At 36.5% G+C, this 26,909-nt stretch overlaps 1 protein-coding gene, 2 long non-coding RNA genes and 3 other non-coding genes across 7 annotated transcripts in view; 5 read left to right on the top strand and 1 right to left on the bottom strand.

The window, feature by feature from the left end:
* Positions 1–5,372, top strand: part of LOC6573710 (homeotic protein Sex combs reduced) — a 34,187-nt gene extending 28,815 nt beyond the window's left edge. For both annotated transcript variants that reach the window (XM_015167081.3, XM_001999740.4), the window contains exon 3: positions 3,203–5,372. In XM_015167081.3, coding sequence (XP_015022567.1) covers positions 3,203–3,510 — 308 coding nt within the window. In that variant the 3' untranslated portion in view covers positions 3,511–5,372. The remainder of the gene's footprint in view (positions 1–3,202) is intronic.
* Positions 5,373–6,298: 926 nt separating this feature from the next.
* On the top strand, positions 6,299–8,104 carry LOC116804454. Its single transcript, XR_004364420.2, has 6 exons — positions 6,299–6,906; positions 6,980–7,189; positions 7,250–7,494; positions 7,550–7,709; positions 7,759–7,948; positions 8,013–8,104. It is a non-coding gene; the product is annotated as an uncharacterized LOC116804454 (long non-coding RNA).
* A 114-nt stretch (positions 8,105–8,218) lies between these two features.
* Trnak-uuu lies at positions 8,219–8,291 on the top strand. The gene has a single exon. It is a non-coding gene; the product is annotated as a tRNA-Lys (tRNA).
* Positions 8,292–16,482: 8,191 nt separating this feature from the next.
* On the bottom strand, positions 16,483–16,800 carry LOC122756780. Its single transcript, XR_006356633.1, has 2 exons — positions 16,720–16,800; positions 16,483–16,664 (listed from the first exon to the last, which is right to left on the bottom strand). It is a non-coding gene; the product is annotated as an uncharacterized LOC122756780 (long non-coding RNA).
* A 1,284-nt stretch (positions 16,801–18,084) lies between these two features.
* Trnak-uuu lies at positions 18,085–18,157 on the top strand. Its single transcript has one exon. It is a non-coding gene; the product is annotated as a tRNA-Lys (tRNA).
* Positions 18,158–19,116: 959 nt separating this feature from the next.
* On the top strand, positions 19,117–19,189 carry Trnak-uuu. The gene has a single exon. It is a non-coding gene; the product is annotated as a tRNA-Lys (tRNA).
* Positions 19,190–26,909: the final 7,720 nt, after the last annotated feature.

The following is a 26,909-nucleotide window of genomic DNA, read 5'->3' as shown; positions in this document are numbered from 1 at the left end:
CTCTGCATTCTGCAATCCCCCCGATACTTTGGCACGCATTCTCTCAGCTGCGCAGAGGCACCGTCTGCAGCTGTGAGTGTTTGTTGCATGTGTAAACAAATTGCAACACCATATGACAGCAGCATTTGACAATTGTAAATGGCCCTGCCTCGGTCCGACTTTGCAGGAGCAGAGAGAAATGTCCGCCAAGTGCGCTCGGCGAGCGATTCATATTGATTTTCCGCGCACAATGCTCGGCTCGGGGCCGGAGAGCTGGGCAAGGTCAGTAGTGTATGAGAGCTAAGTGCCTAGTGTCTGAAGCTGCGTCTGCACTTCATACATCAAACGCCACTGAATGTTGCATGAAGCCGTCTGCAAAGTTGAAACCGACAGCTCGGACTCGGTTCTAATGGCTTGCGAGAGATATTAGCTTGTGAATCAAATTTGATAGTTGATAATCTGACTGACAGCCCTGCTAACTGAGGCAAACTGGGTCAGGACTTGCGCTAAGAGTTTCTGCAATTCCATTTGCCACCAAAGTGTCGCACTCTCTCTCACTCGCTCTGACTCTCTTTCTCGCTCTCTTTGTTGTTGATCCGAATGAGTGATGAAGTTGATGTCGTTGTCTGGTTACTGTCTGCCCAACTGTTTACGTGGTCATTAGTTTTAACCCGTTACGGCGTGACCAAGAGGCTAAAAGTGCTCTTCAGGTCTGCCATAAGTGTGGGTGTCTCAGCATACGTGTGTGTGTGTGTGTGTTTTGGCAACCGCCGTTTCGGCATTTGCCACACTCAAATTCACTTTAATTAAATGAGCGGTAATTAATTTCAACTTTAATCAGAAATTCCATTTAGATTTCCCTCTGATTGATGTGAACCGACATCGTACGACAACGTCACGTCGAGAGCTAAACCAACACAAACTAAAAACTAAAAAAAAGTTTTGTTGCGCGCATCCTCAGCAGACAGAGACAGCAGTAGTAAGGCAGAGACTGTGTGTGAAAGAGAGAGAGAGAGAGAAGGGCATATTGAGTGGCAAATGCGAGCAAAACTTTTTGTTTACTTAAAATTTAAATTGAACAGAATCATGAGCAGAATTGCTATTGAGCAAAGCTACTTTAATACTTTAACAAAATATATATAAAAAGGGAGACAGAGAAAGAAGACATGAAAAAAAGAAAGAAAAACATAATATTTATTTAAAATAAATATAATTATTTATAATATATAAATTTAAATTATAATTGAGAAATATTTGTTCATAAATCATTTATGCAATCACATTTTCATAGAAAAGCTTCCCAAACTTCCTTCACTCAGTTTAGGTGCTATAGATATTTACGTAGACCTTGAGCAAATCTGTTGAACTAATTTGAAAGTCCGGCATCTCGCTTAGCAGCGGGTCGAGCATTTGCAGTCAAGCAATGCAAATGAACGAAATGCGACAGCAAGTTTGTAGATCCAATTGCCGTTCAGCAATGGGCCATGACCCATATAGGTTCATTGGGGCGTGCGAGGGGTCCAGAAGCGAACATTTGTCGGCTTTCCCAAAGTGCTGCTGACAGAAACGCTCCTCACTTGGCCTGTCTATCACATTGACTGACTGCCACAGATTTCTCTGTGTGTGTGCGTGTGTGTGTTTGTTTCATTCTCAAAGTTTTTTTTTTTTTTTTTTTTTTTTTTTTTTGGCTTGCTGTTTATTGTTGTTGAATACCGGGCGGGCCAATTGAGTTGGCCATAATAACACGCCACGGTAAATGGCTTTTAAAAGTCTACTTTGCCACAGTCCGCCCCCTCATTATGAACGACGCGTTACGAACGCCCCCTCGGGCAGGCCCACAGATGACAATAGTCGCTGGCGAGGTAGGAGGATCGGAATGAAACTCGGAAATTGTCATTATCTATGGCCATCAGCAGTGGGTGGAAGACAGTGAAATCGAGCAGCGTTCCCAACCCTCGATTGGCAAGCAGCGACAGCTGTCTAAGGTCTAGAGCTCTAGGAGTCCATATAGCCTATATAGTCTAGAGTGATACTTGTCGTGCTTCGCGCCTGCCCCTCCGCTCGGCTGCTCTGCTACTCTGCTGCTCTGTTATTGTTGATTTTTCGACTAACAACAATAAAATGAAAAATCTTTTTGGCAGTGAAGCCCAAATTGCCGCTTGACACGTCATATTTATGAAATGCGCAACGTTGCAGAAAATCAAGAAAACAAAACTAGAAAACCAGCAAATTAACTGCCTCAGCGGTGCCTTGTCCACTTCAATGTTTCACGATTCACCACAAACACCCCATCGGAACGAAGTGTAAAGCTGTGAAATAAGACATCGACGAACGATATCGAGTAAACGAGAGCAACTTGTCCTAAATTATATCCATATCGATAAATTGCTCAAAAATTGGGAAGTAATAAAAATGCCATATGCATATCATTTTCGTTTAAGCAAATTATTGTTCTAAATGTTCAATAAATTATTAAGTCAGATTGATTGATTTACATTGATGATTAATACTGATAGTACTGATAATTATACTCCTAATGATAATGCTCATGATAACGATGATAATGATGACAATAAAAACTGCACTTAAATGATATCTATGTCGATAAATTGCTAAGAAATTTAGAAGTAATAAAAATGGCATGCATATCATTTTCGTTAAAGAACATAATTCTTCTAAATGTTCAATAAATTATTAAGTCAGCGGGTCATTATGGGAAATCAATTATTTACAAATTATGACGATAATGATAATAATAAGAGAATTGATGTTACTGATAGTCGATAAAGTTTATGAAAACGATAATGATGATGACGATAAAAATGATTTATATCGATTGTGCGCAAGAAAATGATTTATGCATTATTTGTTATATCTAGCCAGATGATAAATAAATAATATATGATATATGATGATGATAATAATGCAAAAATATTTTACATTATTCTATTTCATTTCTATTACCCTCTCCGAAAAGCCCCAATATCACTTTTTACTTAAGAATGTGATAAATAATATTATATTATTATAAATTATATTAGTATATATTATATTTTTTAAAATTTTATATATAATTAATACGCATTATGCCAACAATATAGATTAATATTAAATGAACTTTTGTTTAATCAGATATCAAAGATTATTTCGATTAGTGTTAAGCTCTAAAGAAAACCCCATTTCACTATTTACTCACGCAGGATCTTTCCTTTCGATATTGCAGGTACTGTGAATGCCAATGGCGAGACGAAACGACAACGGACCTCATACACCCGCTATCAGACACTGGAACTTGAGAAGGAATTCCACTTCAATCGCTACCTGACGCGCCGGCGACGCATTGAGATCGCGCACGCGCTCTGTCTGACGGAGCGACAGATCAAGATCTGGTTCCAGAATCGGCGCATGAAGTGGAAGAAGGAGCACAAAATGGCATCGATGAACATTGTGCCATACCACATGGGCCCCTACGGCCATCCCTATCACCAGTTCGATATCCATCCGTCACAGTTTGCGCATCTGAGCGCATAGGACGCGTGGCACTTTTCGGGTACTGGTTAGAGACTCAATCAGTTGTATCAGGAACCATATCAGGCGGCGGCAGCGGCCAGCGTGGCCGGCGGCTATCAGTCCCAGGGCCCTCTGGATCCGACCGCATCGGCATCGGTGCTGGGCAGCGTCAACGTCGGCGCCAATGCCAACGGCGGACCTGGCAGCACCATTGGCACCGGCAACGGTCCCAACTCGCTGTTCAGCTCCGCCGCGGCGGTGGCCAATGCCAGCAATACCAATGCCGACTGCATTAAATATCCTCAAGAGTTCTGATCTCAGGTTATCATCAGGCAGCAGCAGCAGCAGCAGCAGTCAGAGCAGTCACAGCAGTCACAGCAGACACAGTCGCAATCACTCGATCCGCTGCTGGACTCGGACTGTGAGCCCGATTCAGATTTGGGTCTGGAGCTGGAGTACAAAGCGGACATTGTTGGCTGTAATTTGTTCTGCTGCTGAGCCGGTGCCTGCGCCATTTGCCATTTGCCACTGCCTCGCATTCGCATCCGCATCCGCAATCCGCATCCGCAATCCGCCGCCGCTGTCGATCGACCAACATCAAAGACGATGCTTCTTGTTTGCAACTGATTCGTGTTAAGCTGAGAAATGAGCCGTAGCTGGAGCGCGGCTCATTTGGGTTTATGATACTGGAGGTGGAACTGTGCGCACTCGTCTAGTTCTCTCTAGACCTGCCTGCACACACAGACACACAACACACACACACCGACTCACAAACACACACACACGCTCACACACACACAGCTTGAGCCTTGGGCTTGGAGCTGGGGCAAGGATCTGGAGTTAACTTTCGATAGCTGCTGCCACGAGACGTCCAGTATGATAAACTTCTTTCTCTAAGCAGTATTCGAAAAGCAATTAGTCATAAGTCTAGTTTAAATTATAGCTCTAAGTCCGCACAGACGAACAAACTAACTAAAACAAAAACTAAAACATAAATAGGTTAAACAAAAACCAATTTGAAACAAACGTAATATTTGCAATAATTTCAAAGTGATTTCTACTAAAATTAGTTTTTGTTTAATGCCTAATTCTAATTCTAATTCTAATTCTAATTCATGTACTTAAAAGCTACCAGCACATGGCATCTAGGTACATACATATATATATGTATGTATGTATATCTGTGTCCTCTATAAGGCTTCGTTCAGTTTGTATATAGCAGAGCGTCTCACTCTCAATCGGCGCCTTATTATGTTTGTGTTTCATTTTTAAATATATAAATTGTTTGGCTCGAGAGCTACTTAGAAACAAGATGTAAGTTTTGCTTTGCTCGTTTTGTTTATTTCTTAATTCGAAAATCATTTCACAATTTGGAGAACAAATTCGGAGATGAAACAGGGAATCTGGCTAGCTGGCAAAGTGTGGCTCAATTTCAAATACTTAGCACAATTTCTATAGCAAAGCCTCAAACCAGACGCTCTCTCAATGTTATCTTTTATTCGATTATCGTATCACTCTTATGTCTGTAAATCAAAAGAACTATAACAAGTCCTTAACATATTGTCTCCTAGCTTAAGTGTGCATTACAACTTGAAACCTAAATTAAGCAATGCGCAAATTGTTAAAACCTAAAATAATAATACAAATCAATCTTAAAAAACAATAAAATAACAACGATGAAAAACAGAAGAAAAAGTAAACCTATACGTAAATGTAATGTAATTATTTATGCTGTACTTTTTGCTAAGCTAAGGTTAGTGCATTTTAGAACCTATCGGTAGTCTATGTGAACCTAGACCATAAGCCTAAATTATATTGAATTAGCATGACAAATTTTAGTAAAAATAAAAACTATAACAAGAAAACAAAAATCTAATAATAATAAAGCCCGCGCATTAAAACACGAAAACAAACAAAAGTAAGAAAAAAAAAAGCAAAAATACTTAGCACAAATTATATACTTGTTTTTTGTTTGTTTTTTTTTTTTTTTTTTTAATATATATATCATATATAAATATTTTATGATTTTCCAATCAAAATGCAATACAATGTTTGTAGTACGGGGCTAGGGGGGCGCAAAGAGTTTAACTGCATTCCATGTAAAAAATAAATAACATAAATAGTTTTTAATGAGATCCGTACTTATGTAATGATATGGGTTCTATTGCGAATGCAATGTTTATAAGCTGTAAAACCACAAATGCATACAACTATAAATAAATCAAAACAAGCGACAACATATGTAAACATGTACGAATATGACATAAAAATAAAACTATTTTAAAATGTACAAAACTTACGTCTTTTATTTGAAGATTTAAACACTCTTGATATCTCCGTCTACTTTATTGTAAACCATAGGGAACTGTATTTGTAATGAATTGACTATTGCATTCTATATTCGAACAGGACTAATATATATATATTTTTTTTAAATTACATAATATATGTATATATTTTTTTTATTGAAAATCACCAAAATGACTTTTATTTTTGTTGGGCTATTTGTCTTAAATATTATTGTATAGCAATATGCCAAGCAGTGTGTGTTTGAAAGCAGATTCTAACCAAGCTGTGCATCGATGTGGAGCAATACCATAATTCAAGCAGTGATTTACTCATTTGCAAAGTAAATTGTTATACAACAGAGCACAAGCAAGCAGCTAACATTCAAAACAGCAACACAGAAAGCAGTCTTTAAACAAAAATTTGGTACACTCTTATTTTTGGTACATTCAGATTCAGACATTCAGATTCATACGCAGATAATACCTCTTAATTTACCGAGTTGTGGAGCGTACATCTAATATCCATAAATAAAGAATAAGATTATATTAAAATTTTTAACTTCACATTCAAGAGCTAAGTTATTTTACCTCGCCTCTTGACATATTTTTTATGATATAGCTTCGTATATACCTTCATCTGATGAGGGATTGGAATTATAATTATTGTTTTTTTTTTTTCCAATATTTATGTCGGTAACTATTCTTATCCCGTACCCAAGTATTACTCACTCAAAGCCTTCGTGGTTATACTCAATATAAAATCTTATTTCTATTTTTCATAATTTTATTCGTACAAATCGTACAATTTAAAACTCAGTTAATATTTCGATCTTGAAGAGAACAGTTCCTGCATATAAAAAATCGGTTTCAAAGCTTTTTATATAATACAACTCGGGTAAAAATTTATCTTCTAGAGATTTACAGTTGTAAATTCCAAAAACTCCATTCGTTTTCTCGCAATGTAACATTCTTGCGTGCTTATAGAATGATATGCTATACGTCCATAGAGACAACAATAGCTTCAATAAGAGGCAGTACTGCCTGTTTCCGTTGAAAGATAACGATGCGGCCAACTATAAACTCGCTGTCAAGTTAATTCCTCAACCCGAAACAATATACAGATCAAAGCGTAAGATATCGATTTGAACTGAAAGTCTATAAAAAAGAATATGATCTGGATTTCAAATTTTATTTAATTCTAGTTTCGCCAACCCAAGCGTCGAGGTCTCTTTCTGTGTTTTGCATGGTCCAGACTATTGCGGTATTTCTATACGTCAAGAAATATAAGACGATGTACAACCGATGTTTCATTTGTTACTTCAGCTCCTCAGCCATAAACATTTTCTGGGCGTTTGTTGAATCGATTATAAACGCCTCCTATGACTTCACTCATAAATCTTGCCTTGCATTTGGTAATTTCACAAATTTCGCTTACTTCGGATATAGATTCATCGATGTCCCTTAAATATTAGCTACGTGCACTATTTTTTCGTTATGGCCACCTTCCTTTGGCTCATTATGATCAACTTGACACTATGGAAGAGCTATAAACATCCCGAAGTTACAAAGAGACCCAGTTTCATGAAATATAGTATCATCGTTTGGAGCATTGATGCTATATTACTTACTGTTTTCATCGGGGCTGATCGATACTTATCTGAAGATCTTCCTAGACATGTAAAACCTGAAGTGATCAAATATGTTTGTTTGGTGAAAAGTAAAAATATTAACATTTAAAATATATCAGCTATCTTAACTGTAACTTTTTTTAGCTACTGATATGATCTATTTCAATTCTCTAACATTGGTTGCCATTCTAATAAATATAGGACTTTTCGTTGCAACTGCAAGAGTAATATATTTGGAAAATAAGTATAATCAACGCAATGGGAACATTTCCAATAGTAGGAAAACTGTGGAAAATCATGCTAAGTAAGTAAAAATAAAATTGCCTGCCATATTATGTCTATTTCCATTTAAGATTCGAGCTGCTTATCCGATTATTCGCTGCAACAGCAGGGGTGTGGTTCATAGATAATATAGCTTCTCTATTTACCACGGAGTTTGGTAATGCTTCGACTTATTTAGACCTCGTACCGAGCTCTCAAGGCGTCTTTATATTGGTTATAACAGTCGTAAGGAAAAAGATGATTAAAGCTATCCTATAATCGGTATTTAATATCATTTTCATATATTCCTTATACTAATCCATTCAATTTTGTATAATTAATCTAGAATGGAGTTCACAAGAATGAAACCTACTCAACTTGCCTACATCTCTACAACAAATGCGGGTTCTTAAAACTATTTATTTAACTATTAAGCAGATATGAATCATAAAATATTCGATTTGTAAATAAGACAATTATATAGATTAAATATTCCTGCAAAGATTTCATGGAAAGAAACTATAATTGGATCTTTGCAACAACACCATGAATGCCCGGGTAGCTCAGTCGGTAGAGCATTGGACTTTTAATCCAAGGGTCCAGGGTTCAAGTCCCTGCTCGGGCGAACTTATTTTACTTAGATTTTTTTTAAATTAATATAAAACTATATTTTATTTAATTTTTTAAAAATATTTTTATTATAAATATATATATTATTTTCCATTAATTTAATAAGCAAACCAAAGCAACTACTCACGTTCAGTGTTAAGAGAGCAACTTTGAATTTTTGCGCTTAAAGCAGTTCAGTACTAGTATACACATGTTTTAAAACAGTGTTATTCAAACACTACAGCCACGTGTCACTGGAAATTATATACCCGTTTTTGTACATTTCAGATATATTATTATTTTTATGCTGAATCACAAATCTCATTATTATTCAACCCATGCAAACCATCGAACTCTTAACGAAATAGCCTCAGTTAGAAAGTAGTTTTTGATGAAAGCAGTTGATTGGTAAAGCAGTGCAGTTCAGTTCAGTGAGCAATGTGACATAAAATGCGTTTGTAGAAACGAAACTTTCGACTGGAAGGTTGGCATCTTCTGTAATCACGCTTCTGTGAGGTCTGATTGTGGGATGGCCTGAGGCTGGGGATCACTGTGTAGTGGACCAGCCATGTTGACGGAACGTCCGCACTAAGCTTGCCATCAATATGGGTGCCGAGGAGGAGTCCACGGCATTCAGGTTGGCTAAGGAGGGATGAACCGGGCCAGGGGTGAAAACCAGCAGCCAAGAGTTCCCGTGGTAGGCAGTAGTGGGATAGCGTACCGGAGTGGTCTGCCATTACCAGCCTTGCCAATTGTTGGACCACAATCTTTTTGCTACGGAATAAAAAAAATTCTCAAAACTATTCGATTAACTTTATAACATATATACATATATTTGTACGCGTACACATTTGGGCTCTTTTATTTATTTGTACACAATTTCAGTTATAGTATCAAAGGTTATGATAGAACAACCCATTTAAGCTGTATACTTTCACTAATACTTTTCGTAGATTTGGAACGGCCGCATATAATACTAGCCAATTCAATTGGCATCGCATAGATAAAACACTTGTCCATTACAGGAATTGTAAATGTCCACAGAAATATTATGAGAAGTCCAATAGCTATGGGTCCAATCATCTTAAGAGCCTATGTTGCGATCTTGACACATTGACGGAGCGTAGACAACTAAATAGCTCATCTCGACAAATAACTATTGCTTACGTATAGATGACATGATAATCCTACAGATAAGGAAGACCTCTCTTTCTCTCTCTATCTCAATATTATAAAGCTCATATACAATATATATATATATATATATATATATATATATATATATATATATATATACTCATATATATATATATATATATATAAATAGCTGCCTATTGCTATATATGTATATATGTATATACATATGTTTATACCCTGTACCCATTGAAAATGGGAAATTAGGTTATAATAATTTTGTTTAATGTATGTAACAGGCAGAAGGAGAAGTAGAAGATTCCATAAAGTATATATATTCTTGATCAGGACGCCGAGATGGTCCGATTTTGCCAAATCCGTATGTCCGTTTTTCCGTATAAGGGCCGAGATATTTAGAGATTTGCATTGAATCGAATCCAAAAATCGATAATTACTCCCATTTATTTATTTATATTTTTTTTCGGAACCAAAGGCCTAATCGAAAACAAGTAAGAAAGCTATAGTCGATACTGCTCGACTATGAGATCCCCTGAACCCTTCAAGCAACTGATATTTTAATAATTCTTTGCGTCTTTCTGCTTACACAAGAAACACACAGACACATATAGGCACGCTCGCATAAACACGCATGGGCTGCAGTATGGGCTTACTATGGGAAATTAATTGGTTGCTAACTTTTCTTGTGGATGTCCACATGAATTCACATATAAAATTTTGCGACTCTAGCTAGCTTTAAAGATATTGGATATATAATTAAATAGCTTATTTTCGATAATATCTTAAAGGATAAAAAAATAACGGGAAGAGGTATCGATTTTTGGAGATAAACTCGATGTCCGCACTATATGTATGTATATATGGACATTTGAAAAAAAAAAAAATTCTAAAAAAAGTCTCTAGCTCTTATATCTTCTTAAATCGACACGGACACGGACGGACAGACAGACGAACAGGGCTAAATCGACTCAGCTCGTCGCCTTGAACAAAAATATATATGCTGTGTGGGGTTGTCCACGCCTCCTTCTGCCTGATAGATACATTTCAACAAAACCATTATACCCTGATTTCCCATTTCCAATGGGTTCAGGGTATAATTAGTAAAAAATTATATCCCCTATATCTTTAGAGTTAAAGTGCCAAAGTTTTAAATTTAGAATCATGTTTTTTTTATATAAATTTAGCAAAAGCGTTTTTCAAATACTGGAGACTTGTGTTTTGGCAAAGACATAATATTAATGTTATTATCAAATTTATTGATCTGCAGCCGCAAACTTATGCGAGCGTACGTATGTGAGAATAGTTTCACGAAGGGCTCACGGGATGTCGTAGTCGAGCACTTATAATTGTTTTTTATATACATATATGTATAACGATCTATTTTTAACCCATAGCCAGATATTACTCACTCAAAACTTCGTGGTTTTACATAATATAAATTCTTATTTCTATTTTCCATAATCGTACAATTAAACTCTCAGTTTATATTTTGATCTCTCTCGAACGGATCCTTTCAATATAGAGACATTATAATTCAAAAAAAAAAAAAAAAAAAACTGGAATATTCAAAGATAAAATATTCCTTGATGGAATTAAGGAAGTTGATGACAATATCCGAGGCTGTGTCTGTCATATTAAACCGTGCTTAATTTTTTGTTGTGAGTACCCAAACACCTTTGATTTTCGACTTTTGAATATAACTCTTCTCAACGGTCAGGTGGTGCAGAAGGATATACTCATAGATTATGTTGTGCAAGTAGCCTATAAAAACCCATGTGGAGCATTCAGCGAGAGTGATACGGAAAATTGGTGGATTTTATTTGAGGTTTGCAGGGAGTATTTATAAGTTATACTCATTCACGAAGAAAATATAAAAATTGTTGACTGAAGATATTGTGATACTCTCTTTTTATAGAATGATGTGCTATACGTCCTCGGAAATAACATGAGCTTCACAAAACAGCAATATTGCTGGTTCCCGTTCAAGAAAGATTACAAGAATAGGGAATACAGCATCGGGGCCAAAGTTCTGCCCCTACCCGAACGAGTAAATATAATAACGTGTAAGATATCGAATGGAAGTGATAGCATCTGCAAAGCATCTGAAAAATATATTATATACATATATACAATTTTATTTGACTGTAGTTTCGGCAGACCAAGCATTAAGAGCTCTTTCCGTGTTCTGCCTGGTCCTGACTATTGCGGTATTTCTATATGTCAAGAAATATAAGACGATGTACAATCGATGTTACATGTGTTACTTCACTTCCCTAACTATTAGCTTTTTCTAGGCGTTTATCGAATCGGTTCTCAAAATCCCCGATGACTTCACCTTTAAATCGTGCCTTGCACTTGGTAATGTCACAAATTTCATTAGCTTTGCATATTGACACATTGATATTACCTTAAATATTAGCCTACGTACACTGTTTTTCGTTATGGCCACCTTCCTGTGGCTCATCATGATCAACTTGACACTATGGAAGAACTTTAAGAGTCTTGAAATTGGGGAGGAATCCAGATTCATGAAACATAGTATCATCGTTTGGAGCATAGCTGCTATATTACTTTCTGTTTTCGTGGGGGCTGATCGATACTTACCTAAAGATGTTCCTAACCATTTAAAACCAGAAGTGGGAGTATATAATTGTTTGATTAAAAGTAAACACTATTTATTCATATAATATATTACATGTCTTAATTGAAGTTTTTTTTTAGTGATTGATGTATCAGGAATTATCTATTTTATTTCTCCTATATTGGTTGCCATTCTAATTAACATTGGGCTCTTCGTAGCGACAGCAAAAATAATATATGTGGAAAATAAGCAAAACGAACGCAATTGGCGCACTTCCGAGAGTAAGAGAAATGTGAATAGTCGCGCTAAGTATGTCTAGAGACTAAGCAAACAAAATAAAAAAATAAATAATAATAATAATAATAATAATATTGTAGTAGGCCTTTTGTTTAATTTCTTTATTTCATAATTTCTTGATATACACACGTCTGCTATTGTTCACATTCAAGCTTAAAATGTATCGATCCTCCTCTTTCTATTACTCAAAATGGCATGTTGCATATCGACAGCCTCCTCAGCCACCAATATGGTTAACTATCGATAGATGTGTATCTATCGATGGTTAACCATAATGCTGTTAACTTAAATCTAATATAACATAGGCTAGTAACCAGCTACAGTATACATAGGCTAGTAGCCTGCTACAATTCGGCCATCCTGACTCTGAGATAGCCCTCTATCTCTGTTAATTTTATATAATATTTGATACTTAACTTCCTAAAAATAATATTGTGTTTACATGTTTGATACAAAAAAAAATTCTTACCGATATTCTATTTACATGTTATAAAAATTAAATTATTAATTAAATGTTACACACTAGTTATGAAATTAATATCTAAAATATAAGTTATTATCTCTCTTATGCTTTTATCCAATGTCTTATATTGCTTGCACTCCAAACACCTTGATAAGGATTCCTGGATAATTGGAAACCGTCAACGTCTTTTATCAAATACCTATCGTTCTTCAGTACTTTATCTATGACATATGGTCCTTTGGATTTAGGTATTAATTTCCTTGATATTCCCACCGTGTTGTCAAAATTCTTAACCATTACATAATCTCCTGGCTTGTATACTTTTGCAGCTTTCCTAGCATTATTAAAGTTCTCTTCATTCCGTGTTTGTGCTGCAGATTGATAATGTTGTGCTTGTTCTCTAATATCTTCTAAATTCTGTGAACTGCATATATCTAATCCTATTATTTTCTCTAATTGCTCTCCTAAACTATCACTAATTTCCCCTTTTTGCGCTATTCCGAATAACATTACGCTTGGCAATTGCTTGGTGCTACAATGTTGAGTGTTATTCAAAACATATTCCACCCTCTCACTTATTGAATCCCAATGCTGTCCATTATCACCTTCTATTAGTTTAGCTATCATCGGACCTAAACTTCTGTTTATTCGCTCCACCTGACCATTCGCTTGTGGCGATCCCGTTGCAATCCTAATATGCTTTACCTTTGCTTCTTCTAAAAATTGGTCAAACTCCGTTGACGTAAAACAACTTCCTCTATCTGATATAATACATTCTGGCTTACTGTATGTTCTAAAATATTCTCTCAATGCCTTTACAACTTCCCTAGTGCTTGTTGTTTTAGTAGTGAATAATCTGACAAACTTTGTAAACCCATCTACTACTGCAAAAATGTATTTCTTTGATCTGCCGTTATCCACTGGTCCATAATGGTCAATATGAATTATTTGGAACGGTTTATTCCCCTTTGGAATGCTATGCAGCAACCCTTCTGCTTTGCCCGTTCTAGGCGAGAATGCTATGCATTGCAAACAATTTTCAATATGTTCTAAAATTTTCTTTTTCATATTGGGAAACCAATATGATTTACTTATTGCATTAAGCATCTTGTCCCTTCCAACGTGCCCTAATTCATTGTGATATTTGTACAATACATGTTCTTCCATCTTTTCTGGTACATAAAATAGTAGTCTATCATCATTTGTCTTCCTAAATATAACACCATTTCTCATTTCAAATAATTTATGCTCTTGTTTCTCTAACAATTTTCTAATTTCTTGTAACTTTGCATCTTTCGTCTGGCAAATAATTAAATTAGTCTCAAAACTATTTGCTTCTGTTACCATAATGGTATTATTATATCTACTTAATGCATCTACATGCTGCATTTGACTTCCAGCCCTGTGCACTAATTCATAATCAAATTCTTGCATTTCCAATGCCCATCTTGCAATTCTAGGGTTAAGATCTATTTTATTCAAAGTTAAAGTTAAAGAATTACAATCCGTTACTATTTTAAATTTTCTGCCTTGCAAATATATTCTAAATCTCCTAAGTGCATTAATAATGGCTAAAGTTTCCAGTTCAAAACTATGATATTTTGCTTCCGTTTCTGTCGTTCGCTTTGAAAAATAAAATACAGGATGCAGCTTTCCGTCTTCTTTCTTTTGTAAAAGCACTGCTCCAAATCCCATTGCACTGGCATCACAATGCAATTCTACGTCATCTTTATGATTATACAACGCTAATACTGGTGCCTCTAACAATTTCTCCTTCAAGCATAAAAAACAATTTAGTTCCTTTTCTTCAAATTGAAATTTTCTATCTTTCCGCAATAAGTCATACAACGGTTTTGCCAGAGTTGAAAAGTCTTTTATAAATCTTCTAAAATATGAGCACAACCCGAGAAAACTTTGCACCGCCTGAACTTTATTAGGTATTGGGAAATTCTTTACCGCTTCTAATCCCTTATCATCTGCTCTAATGCCATCTTCTGATATTACAAATCCTAAATATTTAACCTTGTTCTGCAAAAATTCACATTTATCCAGCCTCAACTCTAATTTGTTCTCTACTAATCGTTTTAAAACCTCTTCTAGTATCTTAAGATGCTCGGACACATCTTTGCTGGCAATCATTATATCATCCATATATACAATTACCTTGCTTTCCTTTATTAAATCTGCAAATATATCATTAACGAACCTCTGAAAAATTTGCGGAGCTGTTTTTAATCCCATAGGCATTCTCAAGAACTCAAACTGTCCTAACGGCGTAACAAACGATGTGTATTTTACTGACTCTTTCTCTACAAAAACATGAAAATATCCATTCTTCAGGTCAAGCTTCGTGAAAATAGACTTCCCCACTAGTCTGTCTAACAAATCATCAATCAACGGCAAAGGATAATTGTCTTTGATCATGATCTTGTTGAGTTTTCTAAAATCAACGCACATTCTTAAATCTCCTGTTTTTTTCTTTACTAATACTATTGGTGAAGCATACTCTGAGCAACTAGGTTGTATGATGCCATTTCTAAGGTATTCGTCTAACATTATCTGTAATTTTTCCTTTTCAGTGTATGATAACCTTCTTGGTGAACAGCTAAACGGTTTTGCTTTCTCAATTCGTATATTCATTTCGCATTTCTTTTTAGGTTTCACTGGCCTTTCAGCATCTACATATTCCACTTTCAGCAATCTAATTAGTTTTTTCCGCACATCATAACTAATATTTTCACCGATAATATATATCTCTTTTTCATTGTCTCCGTCTACCACATTAATTTGAAGCATGCTGTTTTCAAAATTATCGTCAAAAACGCTTTTGCTATTTATTTCCATTGACTTTTCTAAACACTCTTTTGACCTATCGATCTCTTCTTTGTCTAATAATTTTTCTTCTAATTCTTTATTATTTGACCATTTGTCTAACAATTTCTCTTCTAAGTCTTTGTTTCCTAACACTTTATTTACTAACTTCCTTCCTAATTCTTTATTTTCTAACAATTTACTTACTAACTTCTCTCCTAATTCTTCATTTTCTAACACTTTACTTACTAACTTCTTTCCTAATTCTTCATTTTCTAACACTTTACTTACTAACTTCTTTCCTAATTCTTCATTTTCTAACACTTTATTTACTAACTTCTTTCCTAATTCTTCATTTTCTAACACTTTATTTACTAATGTATTTTCTAACGATTTATCTAATGATGTGGTTCCTAAGAATGTATTTTCTAACGATTTATCTAATGATGTGTTTCCTAAGAATGTATTTTCTAACGATTTATCTAACGATGTGTTTCCTAACAATGTATTTTCTAACGATTTATCTAACGATGTGTTTCCTAACAATGTATTTTCTAACGATTTATCTAACGATGTGTTTCCTAACAATGTATTTTCTAACGATTTATCTAACGATGTGTTTCCTAACAATGTATTTTCTAACGATTTATCTAACGATGTGTTTCCTAACAATGTATTTTCTAACGATTTATCTAACGATGTGTTTCCTAACAATGTATTTTCTAACGATTTATCTAACGATGTGTTTCCTAACAATGTATTTTCTAACGATTTATCTAACGTGCCAGCTGCTCTTTCCACTGAAATCATTCTCAAGGCGATTGGGTCAACATATAAATTGCAAGCTTCCATGAAATCTCTCCCTAAAATTAGTTCAGACCTCATAGATTCATCAGGGACAACTATTAACCAAAAATTTATTTTCTCAAACTTCTTGAAAATATGAACAAATGTTTTTCCAATCACATTTAACTGGCTTTCATTTAGCCCAAAGTAATTTTCTGCGTGTGCTTTAAGTTTTATTCCAACTGGGACACACGATTTTTTAATAAACGAAATAGGACTTCCTGAATCTATGAGGCATTCTGCAATAATGGAGGCATTATCTTTGGACTTAAAATGTATACTGATTAACCTTACGAAATTGTTTCCAATTGCTATTGCCGTCTCTGTCCAATTGTCGTGTGTGAAAATTTTTTAGCTGCTTCTTTGCTGCGTCGATCTGCTCACTTAGCTCTCGCAAAATATTTTCATTCCTGTCTATTTCCTCCTGTTGCATTTGCACTGTCTGCGATACTCCAGTTTGATCTGACTCCTCCTCTCCCTGTTCCACTTCGGGGGCGCTGCCGCGCAAATTTGCGGGCACGCCATTGAGGCGAGCGACAAGTTCAGTCTTGCACCCTTGAGTCGACAAGCCCAATGCAGCTAGCCACTTCTTTAACTGCACCACAGATACTTCGTCTATGCTTAATTTCATTTATGCTTAAATTCATTTTATTTAATTTGAAAAATTAGTGTACTTTATCCCACTTCTGAGATTGTAGTAGGCCTTTTGTTTAATTTCTTTATTTCATAATTTCTTGATATACACACGTCTGCTATTGTTCACATTCAAGCTTAAAATGTATCGATCCTCCTCTTTCTATTACTCAAAATGGCATGTTGCATATCGACAGCCTCCTCAGCCACCAATATGGTTAACTATCGATAGATGTGTATCTATCGATGGTTAACCATAATGCTGTTAACTTAAATCTAATATAACATAGGCTAGTAACCAGCTACAGTATACATAGGCTAGTAGCCTGCTACAATATTATGTATGTATTATTTCCCATTTTCATTTCAGTTTCGCGCAGTCAATCAGATTATTCGCTATAACAGGCGGTTTGTGGTTCATGGAAATTATAACCGCCCAAATTGTAACTACAACTGATGCAATTATTATTCAAAACGTTGCAATGTTTCTAGACCTCGTACCTAGTGCTCAAGGCGTGCTATTATTTCTTATAGCAGTCCCTACAAAGAGCATGCTTAAGTCCATATATAAACGGTATTAACTCAATTTATGTTCATTATATATTCTTTATACTACCCAATTTGTATACTATCTATTTCAATTTGTATACTCCATGTAGAATGGAATATGGAAGAACTCCTCGTTCTCAACTATCCCAACTCGCTACAACTGAAGATGATTCTTAAAATTATTTGTTTAAATATTAACTATAAAACATTATATTAAACTCATAAGATCAATAATTAAATAAAAAAATAAAACTTTGGTTTTAGGTAAAAATTCATTCTATATTTGATTTATTCTAATCTTCAAAAAAACTATTTAGATTCATCAAACATTTGTTTGTTTTTTTTTTTTTCAATTACTATTTGTTTTGTTTCAGTATTTTTAAATTTATTATATTATTTATGATTTTATTTTAATATTCCTGTAGACATTCCAGGATCCAACAGCTTTGATTGGATTTCGGCAACGGCCGGTAGAATGCCCGGGTAGCTCAGTCGGTAGAGCATTGGACTTTTAATCCAAGGGTCCAGGGTTCAAGTCCCTGCTCGGGCGATCTTATTTTTTCTTTTTTCTAATAATTAGCAAAAGTAATAACAAATATTTTACTATTATTTTTATAGGAAATACAAATGATTAACAATATACTTTTAATCTAAAGAGATAACTATTTGAACCGTACATTGTATTTAAAGCAGTTCAATACTGAATATAAATTTTTTTTGAAAAGCAGTGTTAGCCAAGCAGTATGGTACGTGTCACTGGAGATTATATACCCGTTTTTATGCGTTTGAGATATATTATTATTTTTTAGCTGAATCACAAATCTCATTAATATTCAACCCATGCAAACCATCGAACTCTTAACGAAATAGCCTCAGTTAGAAAGTAGTTTTTGATGAAAGCAGTTGATTGGTAAAGCAGTGCAGTTCAGTTCAGTGAGCAATGTGACATAAAATGCGTTTGTAGAAACGAAACTTTCGACTGGAAGGTTGGCATCTTCTGTAATCACGCTTCTGTGAGGTCTGATTGTGGGATGGCCTGAGGCTGGGGATCACTGTGTAGTGGACCAGCCATGTTGACGGAACGTCCGCACTAAGCTTGCCATCAATATGGGTGCCGAGGAGGAGTCCACGGCATTCAGGTTGGCTAAGGAGGGATGAACCGGGCCAGGGGTGAAAACCAGCAGCCAAGAGTTCCCGTGGTAGGCAGTAGTGGGATAGCGTACCGGAGTGGTCTGCCATTACCAGCCTTGCCAATTGTTGGACCACAATCTTTTTGCAGTCCGATCTCAATATTCTTTTTTAAAATATCAATGAACTATTTTGCCATAATGCCATAGCTAAAAAAAAAGATAGAAATATAAATTGTTGAATATTAAACTTGTTTAGAAAATTACGCTCTGATACAGCAATAAGCTTTTTCCGGTTCTTTAAAGCTTTCAAGCATTAATTCTCTGAATGAGCTTTTTGATAGCAAGAGTGTAAAGGCTTTTTGGCACTCTCAAAGCAATTGCCCGGGTAGCTCAGTCGGTAGAGCATTGGACTTTTAATCCAAGGGTCCAGGGTTCAAGTCCCTGCTCGGGCGAGCTGATTTTTTTGGTTTATTTTTTAATAAAAAATTAAATTAATATATATATATATATATATATATATATATATATATATATATATATATATATATATATATATATATATATATATATATATATATATATATATATATATATATATATATTTATATAATGCTTAAAAATCACCTGCAGGAGTGTACTGTTTAATAAATTATTCGATTATGTTGAAGCTGTGAAGTGTTTTTTTTATTTAAACTAGAGTCTCGACCTACAAAAAGAAATAACAGTTCAAAAAGAAATCGTACAGCAGCCAAACGTCTAATTGAACCCTCATGAAATTAGCACCTTTTATTTGCTTTTCCATTTACGTTTCGAGCCGTGGATATACCCAAATTGTGTGAAACATGCTCGAACATTGCTATCTCTATCTGTGGCCGGCCCTGCATATCTACTATCTGTATCTATGTTTGCTATATACCCAGCTATGTAGCACCGTGTATATGTGTACGTGTGTGTATGTGAGTGGGTATCTCTCTGTTTGCTAAGCTAGAGCACATAACCAGCCACACAGCTCGACTGGCTATGTGAGGAAGGTTTTGTTTCATGGATACGCCTAAGAATTTTGACACACTTTGCTGCCCTGGCCATCCGAGAAACATTCAAGTTGAACGAATACATAGACAGTCACTAGAGTTAGATAGCCGAGAAGGGGCAAGAGATTCAGATGCTGTTTGGCTACCAAATGAACTAGAAAACGAATGCGTTTAATTAGCATTCATTACGACAAATCATCAAATTGCTTCAGCTGAAGTGCTGCAACAATAAATACAAACCGAACTAGTTATTGTGCGAGAAACATTCGTGTTAATCAACTAAATAAATGCAAATATTGATATAATTAGAAACCAGAGTCAAATATATTTTCAAAACTGTTCCATGACGTCGCGTCAAGGAGAAATCGACCAGTTGCATTTCTCCGACTGTACAACTCTATGGCATCTATCAAGGTTGTCCCTGCCTGCGGACCGTTGGCTACTGCAAAATTTTTAAATTCAGGTAGAATTGCCAAATATCAATAAACTGCAGGAAATATGGGTCATAAATTATGAAACTTACTAAACAATAGAACAACAATTTTCTTTGCCTGATGCTAGTTTTTTTTTTTTATTTCTTCTATTTTACTTAGAACTGCAAATGGTTTTTTGTAACTTTGCAGATATCTTTGCTGAAGGCTAACAATTTCTTCGATTTTTTCGATCTTAAGACATAATTTTTTATGAATCAAATATTATTTTCAAATATTTGTGTTTTATGAATTATAAAATAAACTATGTAAACAATAATATACAAGAAAGTTGAAAAATTAAATTAAATTATTTAGAACATAGCTAATATAGCTACCGTACATATCGGTAATATGAACAAGCAAAAAAGGATTCTAATCGTAGTGTGTAGTTATTGCATTTTAGGAGAGCATTAGGCATAGGAAATGATTATACAGAGGATACGAAATTTACTAAAGACACAAAGTTTGGAATTTATATTTCAACTTTGTACCAAATGAGTTGTGCGAAATTGCCATGAACAATGAGAGTTTTAATATATACGACAATGGATCGAATAAAGCAATCCATAGTTTCTTGGCTAGAAAAATAATACGTTGAGGGCCAAGCTCTACTTATATACTTTATAAACACATAGTATTTAGATAGATTTATTAAATAAAAATATTATATTGTTTTTCTTTTTTTTCGAAAATAAAACCTCTGATTCGAGCATCGTGTAATTATCAATGAAACAAATTTGAACTTAATGAGCGCATTAACGCACTCAAGTTGTGGGCCCCGAGCTGTGGGCCACTCGACACCTCGGCTTCGCTGCGAAGCTGGGGGTTTCTTCTGGTGGATAGCTTGCGTCTGATTAATGAGGCTTTAAATATCCCACTTTGATTTCATTTTGAAAGGCGCGGAGCGTGCAACAAAGAAGTTTCATTGACTCCAGTTAGCTCAGCCTCGAAAATTGCGCCGCTCTGCTCCTTGCGCGAGAGTCCTTGCTGAGCACGCACATGAAAATCTATGTAGCTTTGGAAACACAATCCACAAAGTCTACACGCAGCCAATGCTGTGCTGTGTCGCTCTCCCAGGCACACATACGCACACATACAACTACACATGTATATGTGTGCATGCCATGTGTATATATGTGCATGTATCAGAAGGCATGTCCTAGAAAATGAATGAATCTTAATGCACTACAAAGAATAAGGCAACAATTTTAAGGAACTAAATTTAGAATTTTTAACAAGCATTTCTCTTCTTTAAATTTGATCAAAATGTTTAAATAATGACACATGAAATCTAAATAATTTGAGTTTATTTTTAAATAATACATCATCAGTTTTAATAAATTTGCTGGAATAGCACATTTAAAAAAGTACGATTTTTTTGTTCAGTGTATTCCTAGTCGCACTCTCTTACTCGCACTCGCTCTTTTGCACTAGGTGCTAGGTGGTTGTGTTACTCACACACATACATATGCGCGCACTCACACTAATACACAAAAATCAGCTCGCTTGCACACACACAACCAAGGCAACATGGCTGTTATCAACTTTAACAAAAAGCACCGTTTGCCTGCTGCTGCGGCTGTTGTTGTTGTTGCTGCTGCTGCTGTTGCTGAATATCACGAGACCCAGTAGGAAATTCGAGCATGAAATTATATACAGAAAAAGTAACACATTTTCGGCTAAGCTTCGTATGCAGAGCTATTAAATTTTACATTCGTATATCTCTATTATATAAATATATAATGTATATATGCATATTTACAATTTTTATAGTTGAGATTTCAAAAATTGTTGTTGGCAGTTTAATAAATTAAATAATTTAACAACGGTTCAATATATGTTTTCCCCCATTAAAATATGTTTCAGTTCAGATTTATATTAATTTTCAATTATTTAAAAGAAGCCCTACATTCATTTTTATTCCATACATGCATATATACATTACAAATCCACTGAATAGTCATCTACCTAGTTGTAGTTTCTTCTTCTTTCGCCCGTTTCCCTGCTTGAGTGACTCTTCACACCACATTGACCGGCAATTTCCTGCTGGGTAACTCTGGCTTGGAGGGTCGCATTCTCACTGGGTTTTAGCTGCGGCCATGCCGGGACAACTGACTTTAGTTTGAAATTTGACGCCGAGCGCAGCAGTTCGCTTAAAACGAGAGCGCGGCCATTGCCAACGACATAGTCGCTGTCGCTGTCGCTGTCACCGTTACCGCCAACGCCACCGCTACCGTAGCCATTGCCGTCGGCGTCGGCGTCGCCGTCGACGTCGCTGCCAGCATATCCTGCAGCCCAACGGCTGCCCAGGTTGCGTGCAGGCGGGCAAAAGCCCCAAACTTCAACAATGTGCAAAGTGTTAACATTGAAAACGACGAACGTTTGTGGCCTTCAAGACGGGCCTGTCAGCTGGTCCTACAGTTGATCGAACCAGGTAAACTGGCTAATGGCCGCAGGTGAGTTCCTAGTGCGCACTTTATTAAATTGCTCGGCGGCAACTGAAAAACCAAAAGAAAATAGCTGTGGAAAAACGAAGGACAGCCGCCAAAGCGATGCTGGCCATTTGTTTGTACGCATGTGCCAGAATTTGGGGCCTGGCCCCGGCCCTACTCCTGCTTCCGCAGACCACCCAGTGACTGCGTCTGTCCTCATTTTGACTCGTTGCCTCTCTGCCTCAGTGTGCGTATGCGTGTGTGTGTGTGTGTGTGTTGTGCGCGCCCGGAAATGTGCAAAGCAGCCAACGCCAGCGCCTTTCAACCACTTTTCATTTGCGCAGAAATAGCAATGCCCCAGCTCCCACCAAGCTTCGTTGTCGCGCTATCAGCCACAGTCGCAGCAGCAGCAACAACAACAACAACACAAGCAACAACAACAACAACAACAACAACTTGAGCAGCAATCAACCCCCAGCCAAAGTCCAAGTTGTGCGTTCTATGCGCGCTATAAAACACTTGTCCCGCCATTTAATGCATGGGTTAAGTAGTATACCGAAATATCAGTGGCAATTGCCAAAAAAAAAAAAAAAAACGGCGAGAGCTGCCAACACTCAGCCAGAAGCTTGGACGCTGTAAAGCGAAGCTGCAGAGCTGACGCTGACCCAACCCGAAAATTGCAACCCTGCTGCATTTAATGTCTCTCTATGTGTGTGTGTAAGGTGTGCGTGTGTGTGTATGTGCCGCGCAATATGGCGCGTCGCCTGAAACCCAAATTTGGCTAAGGTCACAGGACTCGGGGCAACGCATTCGCTGCAGCTGCCAGGACTTTGACTGCGACTCTGTCTGCGCCCACATTTGGAAGAGAGTGTGCATGTGCATGTGCATGTGTGTGTGTGTGCATCTACACCAATTACGAGACACTTGGCTAAACGGCGACGTTTATGCAGCCAGCTTAATGTGTGGAAAATTATCAAATTACTGGCAACGTCTCATCAAGGACTTTTTACAATGATTTCTCCAGCTGCTTTGCTTTATGCAAATTGAATTGTAAAAAATAGATCTACAGATATATACATTATCTATAAAAGCCCCGCCGACTGAACGATTAACTTGGCCAATGGGCCAATCGCTTTTATGTTTATTTTATGCATTCGCTCATCTAATTATTGAAATCTTGTTGGAGCTTCTTTTTATGACAAACTTGGACTTGACTCCCTCTACTGCCATAAACTGACTCTGTTTGCTGACCTGAATAAGTCGTGTATATAAACTATATATACATATATAAGTTATGAGCATGTTATATTTTTTATCGTTGTGGGCTATTCAAATATTTACATTCCACACAAAATGCATGCGATTCCTATGGATATGACCCAAATTCTTTATACGACAAAAAAAACCATATGTAGTGAGACATGCGCCTTTTTTATGGGCCTAAGCCATGCAAGAATTTGAGACATTACTGAGAGTTGATTTAACATTTAACAGAGAACAAAAGCTGGCTAACAATTGAATGCAAAAATCTGAAATGTATTGCTCAAAAAAATGCTTTGCCTCGTTTGGCCCAAAAAGCAGAAATTATTCGTATATTTTATGGTAATTAACACATTAAAACGATCAGAGAAATCAAAAGATTAAAACAAGTTTTTAGCGTTTTGTCTGGTGTGTTTAAAAAAAAAAAAAAAATATATATATATATATATATATATATATATATATATATAAATAATTTCTCTCAATTTGTGGATTGCTTGGTACTATACCTTCTAACGTTCTATACTGAACAAATGTTTATCAAGAAGTTACTAAGTTAGTTAGTTGGCCGACTGGCAGATACTCTTAAGAGCATAAATATCGTTGATTTTGTATCTAATCTCAGGAGGAATAATATAAACATTTTATTATTTATTATATTTGCTAATAGATATAGAGCTGAACAAATATGTGATCAAGATTAGATCGCTGGCGATTAACAGGAATCGTATATAATTGGCTGGCAGATGGCTCGGTCTGTGTAAAATACAGTTACAGGGTGTGCGAAAGTGCTGCACTGGGCAACCGGGCAACCGGGCGCAGCCCTAGTTAAGGGGGTAAATTTCGTAGCCCCTTTTCGAGCAGTGGGAACTGAATGCACTTTTGGTTCGAATTCCTGGCAGACTGCACTGGCATATTTATTCGAAATTCATGCAAATTTCGTGTGTTTTTCTGTCAGAGCTGCAGCTGCTCGTTAGAGAGGGGGGAAGTGAGAGAGAGCTTGTTTATGGGGATTTTTAGCCCTTGTCGCTAGGGCTTAACCATTGTGAGAACTAATTTTCATTAAGAACTTGTAGATAATACATATATATATAGAAAGGAAGGCGCGTTATATTGTAAACAACAAACAGGAACTTTGGCAAAGGCACCGCCAACAACATCATCAGCAACAGCAGCAACGGCAACCGGTATGAGTAGAATACAGATACAGATACAGATACACTGCACATAGGCAGATACAAATACAGACGCAGATACAAAATGCCGCAACTTGCAGGTTGACTACAAGAACAACAACAAACACAAACACACAGATACAACAAATACACAGATAGAGCAAGTACGGCTAAAGGTGAGGCGAACCGTTTTGAAATTCTTTTATTTCTCCTCTTATCTTCTACCTGCACCCATTTTCGTAAACTTCTCTCAACAATAACAACGGCGAGCAGTGAAATATTTCGCGCTGTGAAACCGAAACCGAAATTCGTATAATATGAAAACAACAACAGCAACAACAACAACTGATAGCAACAACCTTGGCCTCAAGCTCTCTCCTCTCGCTGGTTTTCATATCCAATCGCCGAGATGCAAACAAATAACTCTGGCAGATACGCCGCACAAACGCTCGCTGCTAAGTACAGTGTGACAAAGACCATTGAAAATGTGCATTAGTTAACACTCTGGGAACACTTTGGGAATCATTCTATTGCCGCAGCTCAGCCGACACTGTGGCCCTCTCTCGTCACCCGTTGTCAGTTTTGATTTATGTGCGAAGCTGTCTTCTCTTAATTCGCCAGTCATCGCCCCGTTTCCTTTCCACTCGGCCCGCCGCTGGTTGGGCAGGGGGAGGGGGAGCGCACTTTTTCGCGACTTACCTTTCGTGCACTTCCGTTCGGCTTTACTGTAAATGCAATGAGCCGCACACACACGCACACTCACACACATTCGCACACTCTGCATAATGTTTACCTGTTCCGTAACGGCTACATTAATATATGTATTTGCTATAAAGCTCGTGCATTTGTCGACTCACTGATAAAACGTAACCGAAATTATCTACGCACTCGGCCAGCACACCTTCCGCCTTCGGAACCTTCAATTGAAGGGGTCTTCAAATTTATTTCGCTACTATTCATTATGTTTATCTTAAGATAAGCGTATGCCGCTATATAGAAACTGAAGTTTTTTAAATGATATCTACGTTGTTATTACTCCGCTTGCGTTTATGCGCACTCGCTTAAAGCAAACAGTCCGCTGAGCAGTTGGACAATAATGTATGAGAAATATAGAAACGTCGTTTTATCAGCCATCAATTATTAAGTTGAACTCAATTTATAGATTGATATTATAAAATTTAAATGAAACGAAAGCATTTTTAGAGTTCTAGCAAAATAATTTAAAAAAAAAAAATTAATTTTTAATATTTATTTTTGGAATTTTTATTTTAGAATGTTTTATAAAAAAATATTCAAAGCATTTATATGTAGAATATGAAGAAAAAGCTGCGCAGCAATTCAATTGCAATTTCTTAGATAATTTCGCATGAAATATTTACTCAAATGGAATTCTCCAAGTATCTAATTTTTGCTTTTGTCATCTGTTTCATTAGTGCGCTGGCAGTTTGCACAAAATGTTCGCTGGGCCATCGCAGCTGTCGGTATTAGCCAGATCGGATTGGTGCTAACAGCGCGCTCAGCGTTCCACGTGAAATCAATTAGCATATTAAATGGCAATGCGGTCTGTGGATTTATTCGATTTGTACGATTTGTACGATTTGTACGCCTGGGCTAGGTCGATGATGTAATGCATTTTTCGCGAAACTTCAATTTGGCGGAGATGCGTTAATTTCCCAAGGTTAGTTAATTATTAGTATTTAGAGCAGCGCTCGCCACGCAGCCAAGTAGCCAGCAGCCAGTGGCTAGCGGCACGAATCGTACTCGTTTATCCTCGATAACAACCACCGGAGCAGGGCGAACG

This window comes from Drosophila mojavensis, unplaced genomic scaffold, assembly GCF_018153725.1.
Source record: "Drosophila mojavensis isolate 15081-1352.22 unplaced genomic scaffold, ASM1815372v1 contig_16, whole genome shotgun sequence".
Lineage (NCBI taxonomy): Eukaryota > Metazoa > Arthropoda > Insecta > Diptera > Drosophilidae > Drosophila > Drosophila mojavensis.
Note: the sequence above shows the minus strand (reverse complement) of the source record. Positions and strands in the feature narration are given on the sequence as shown.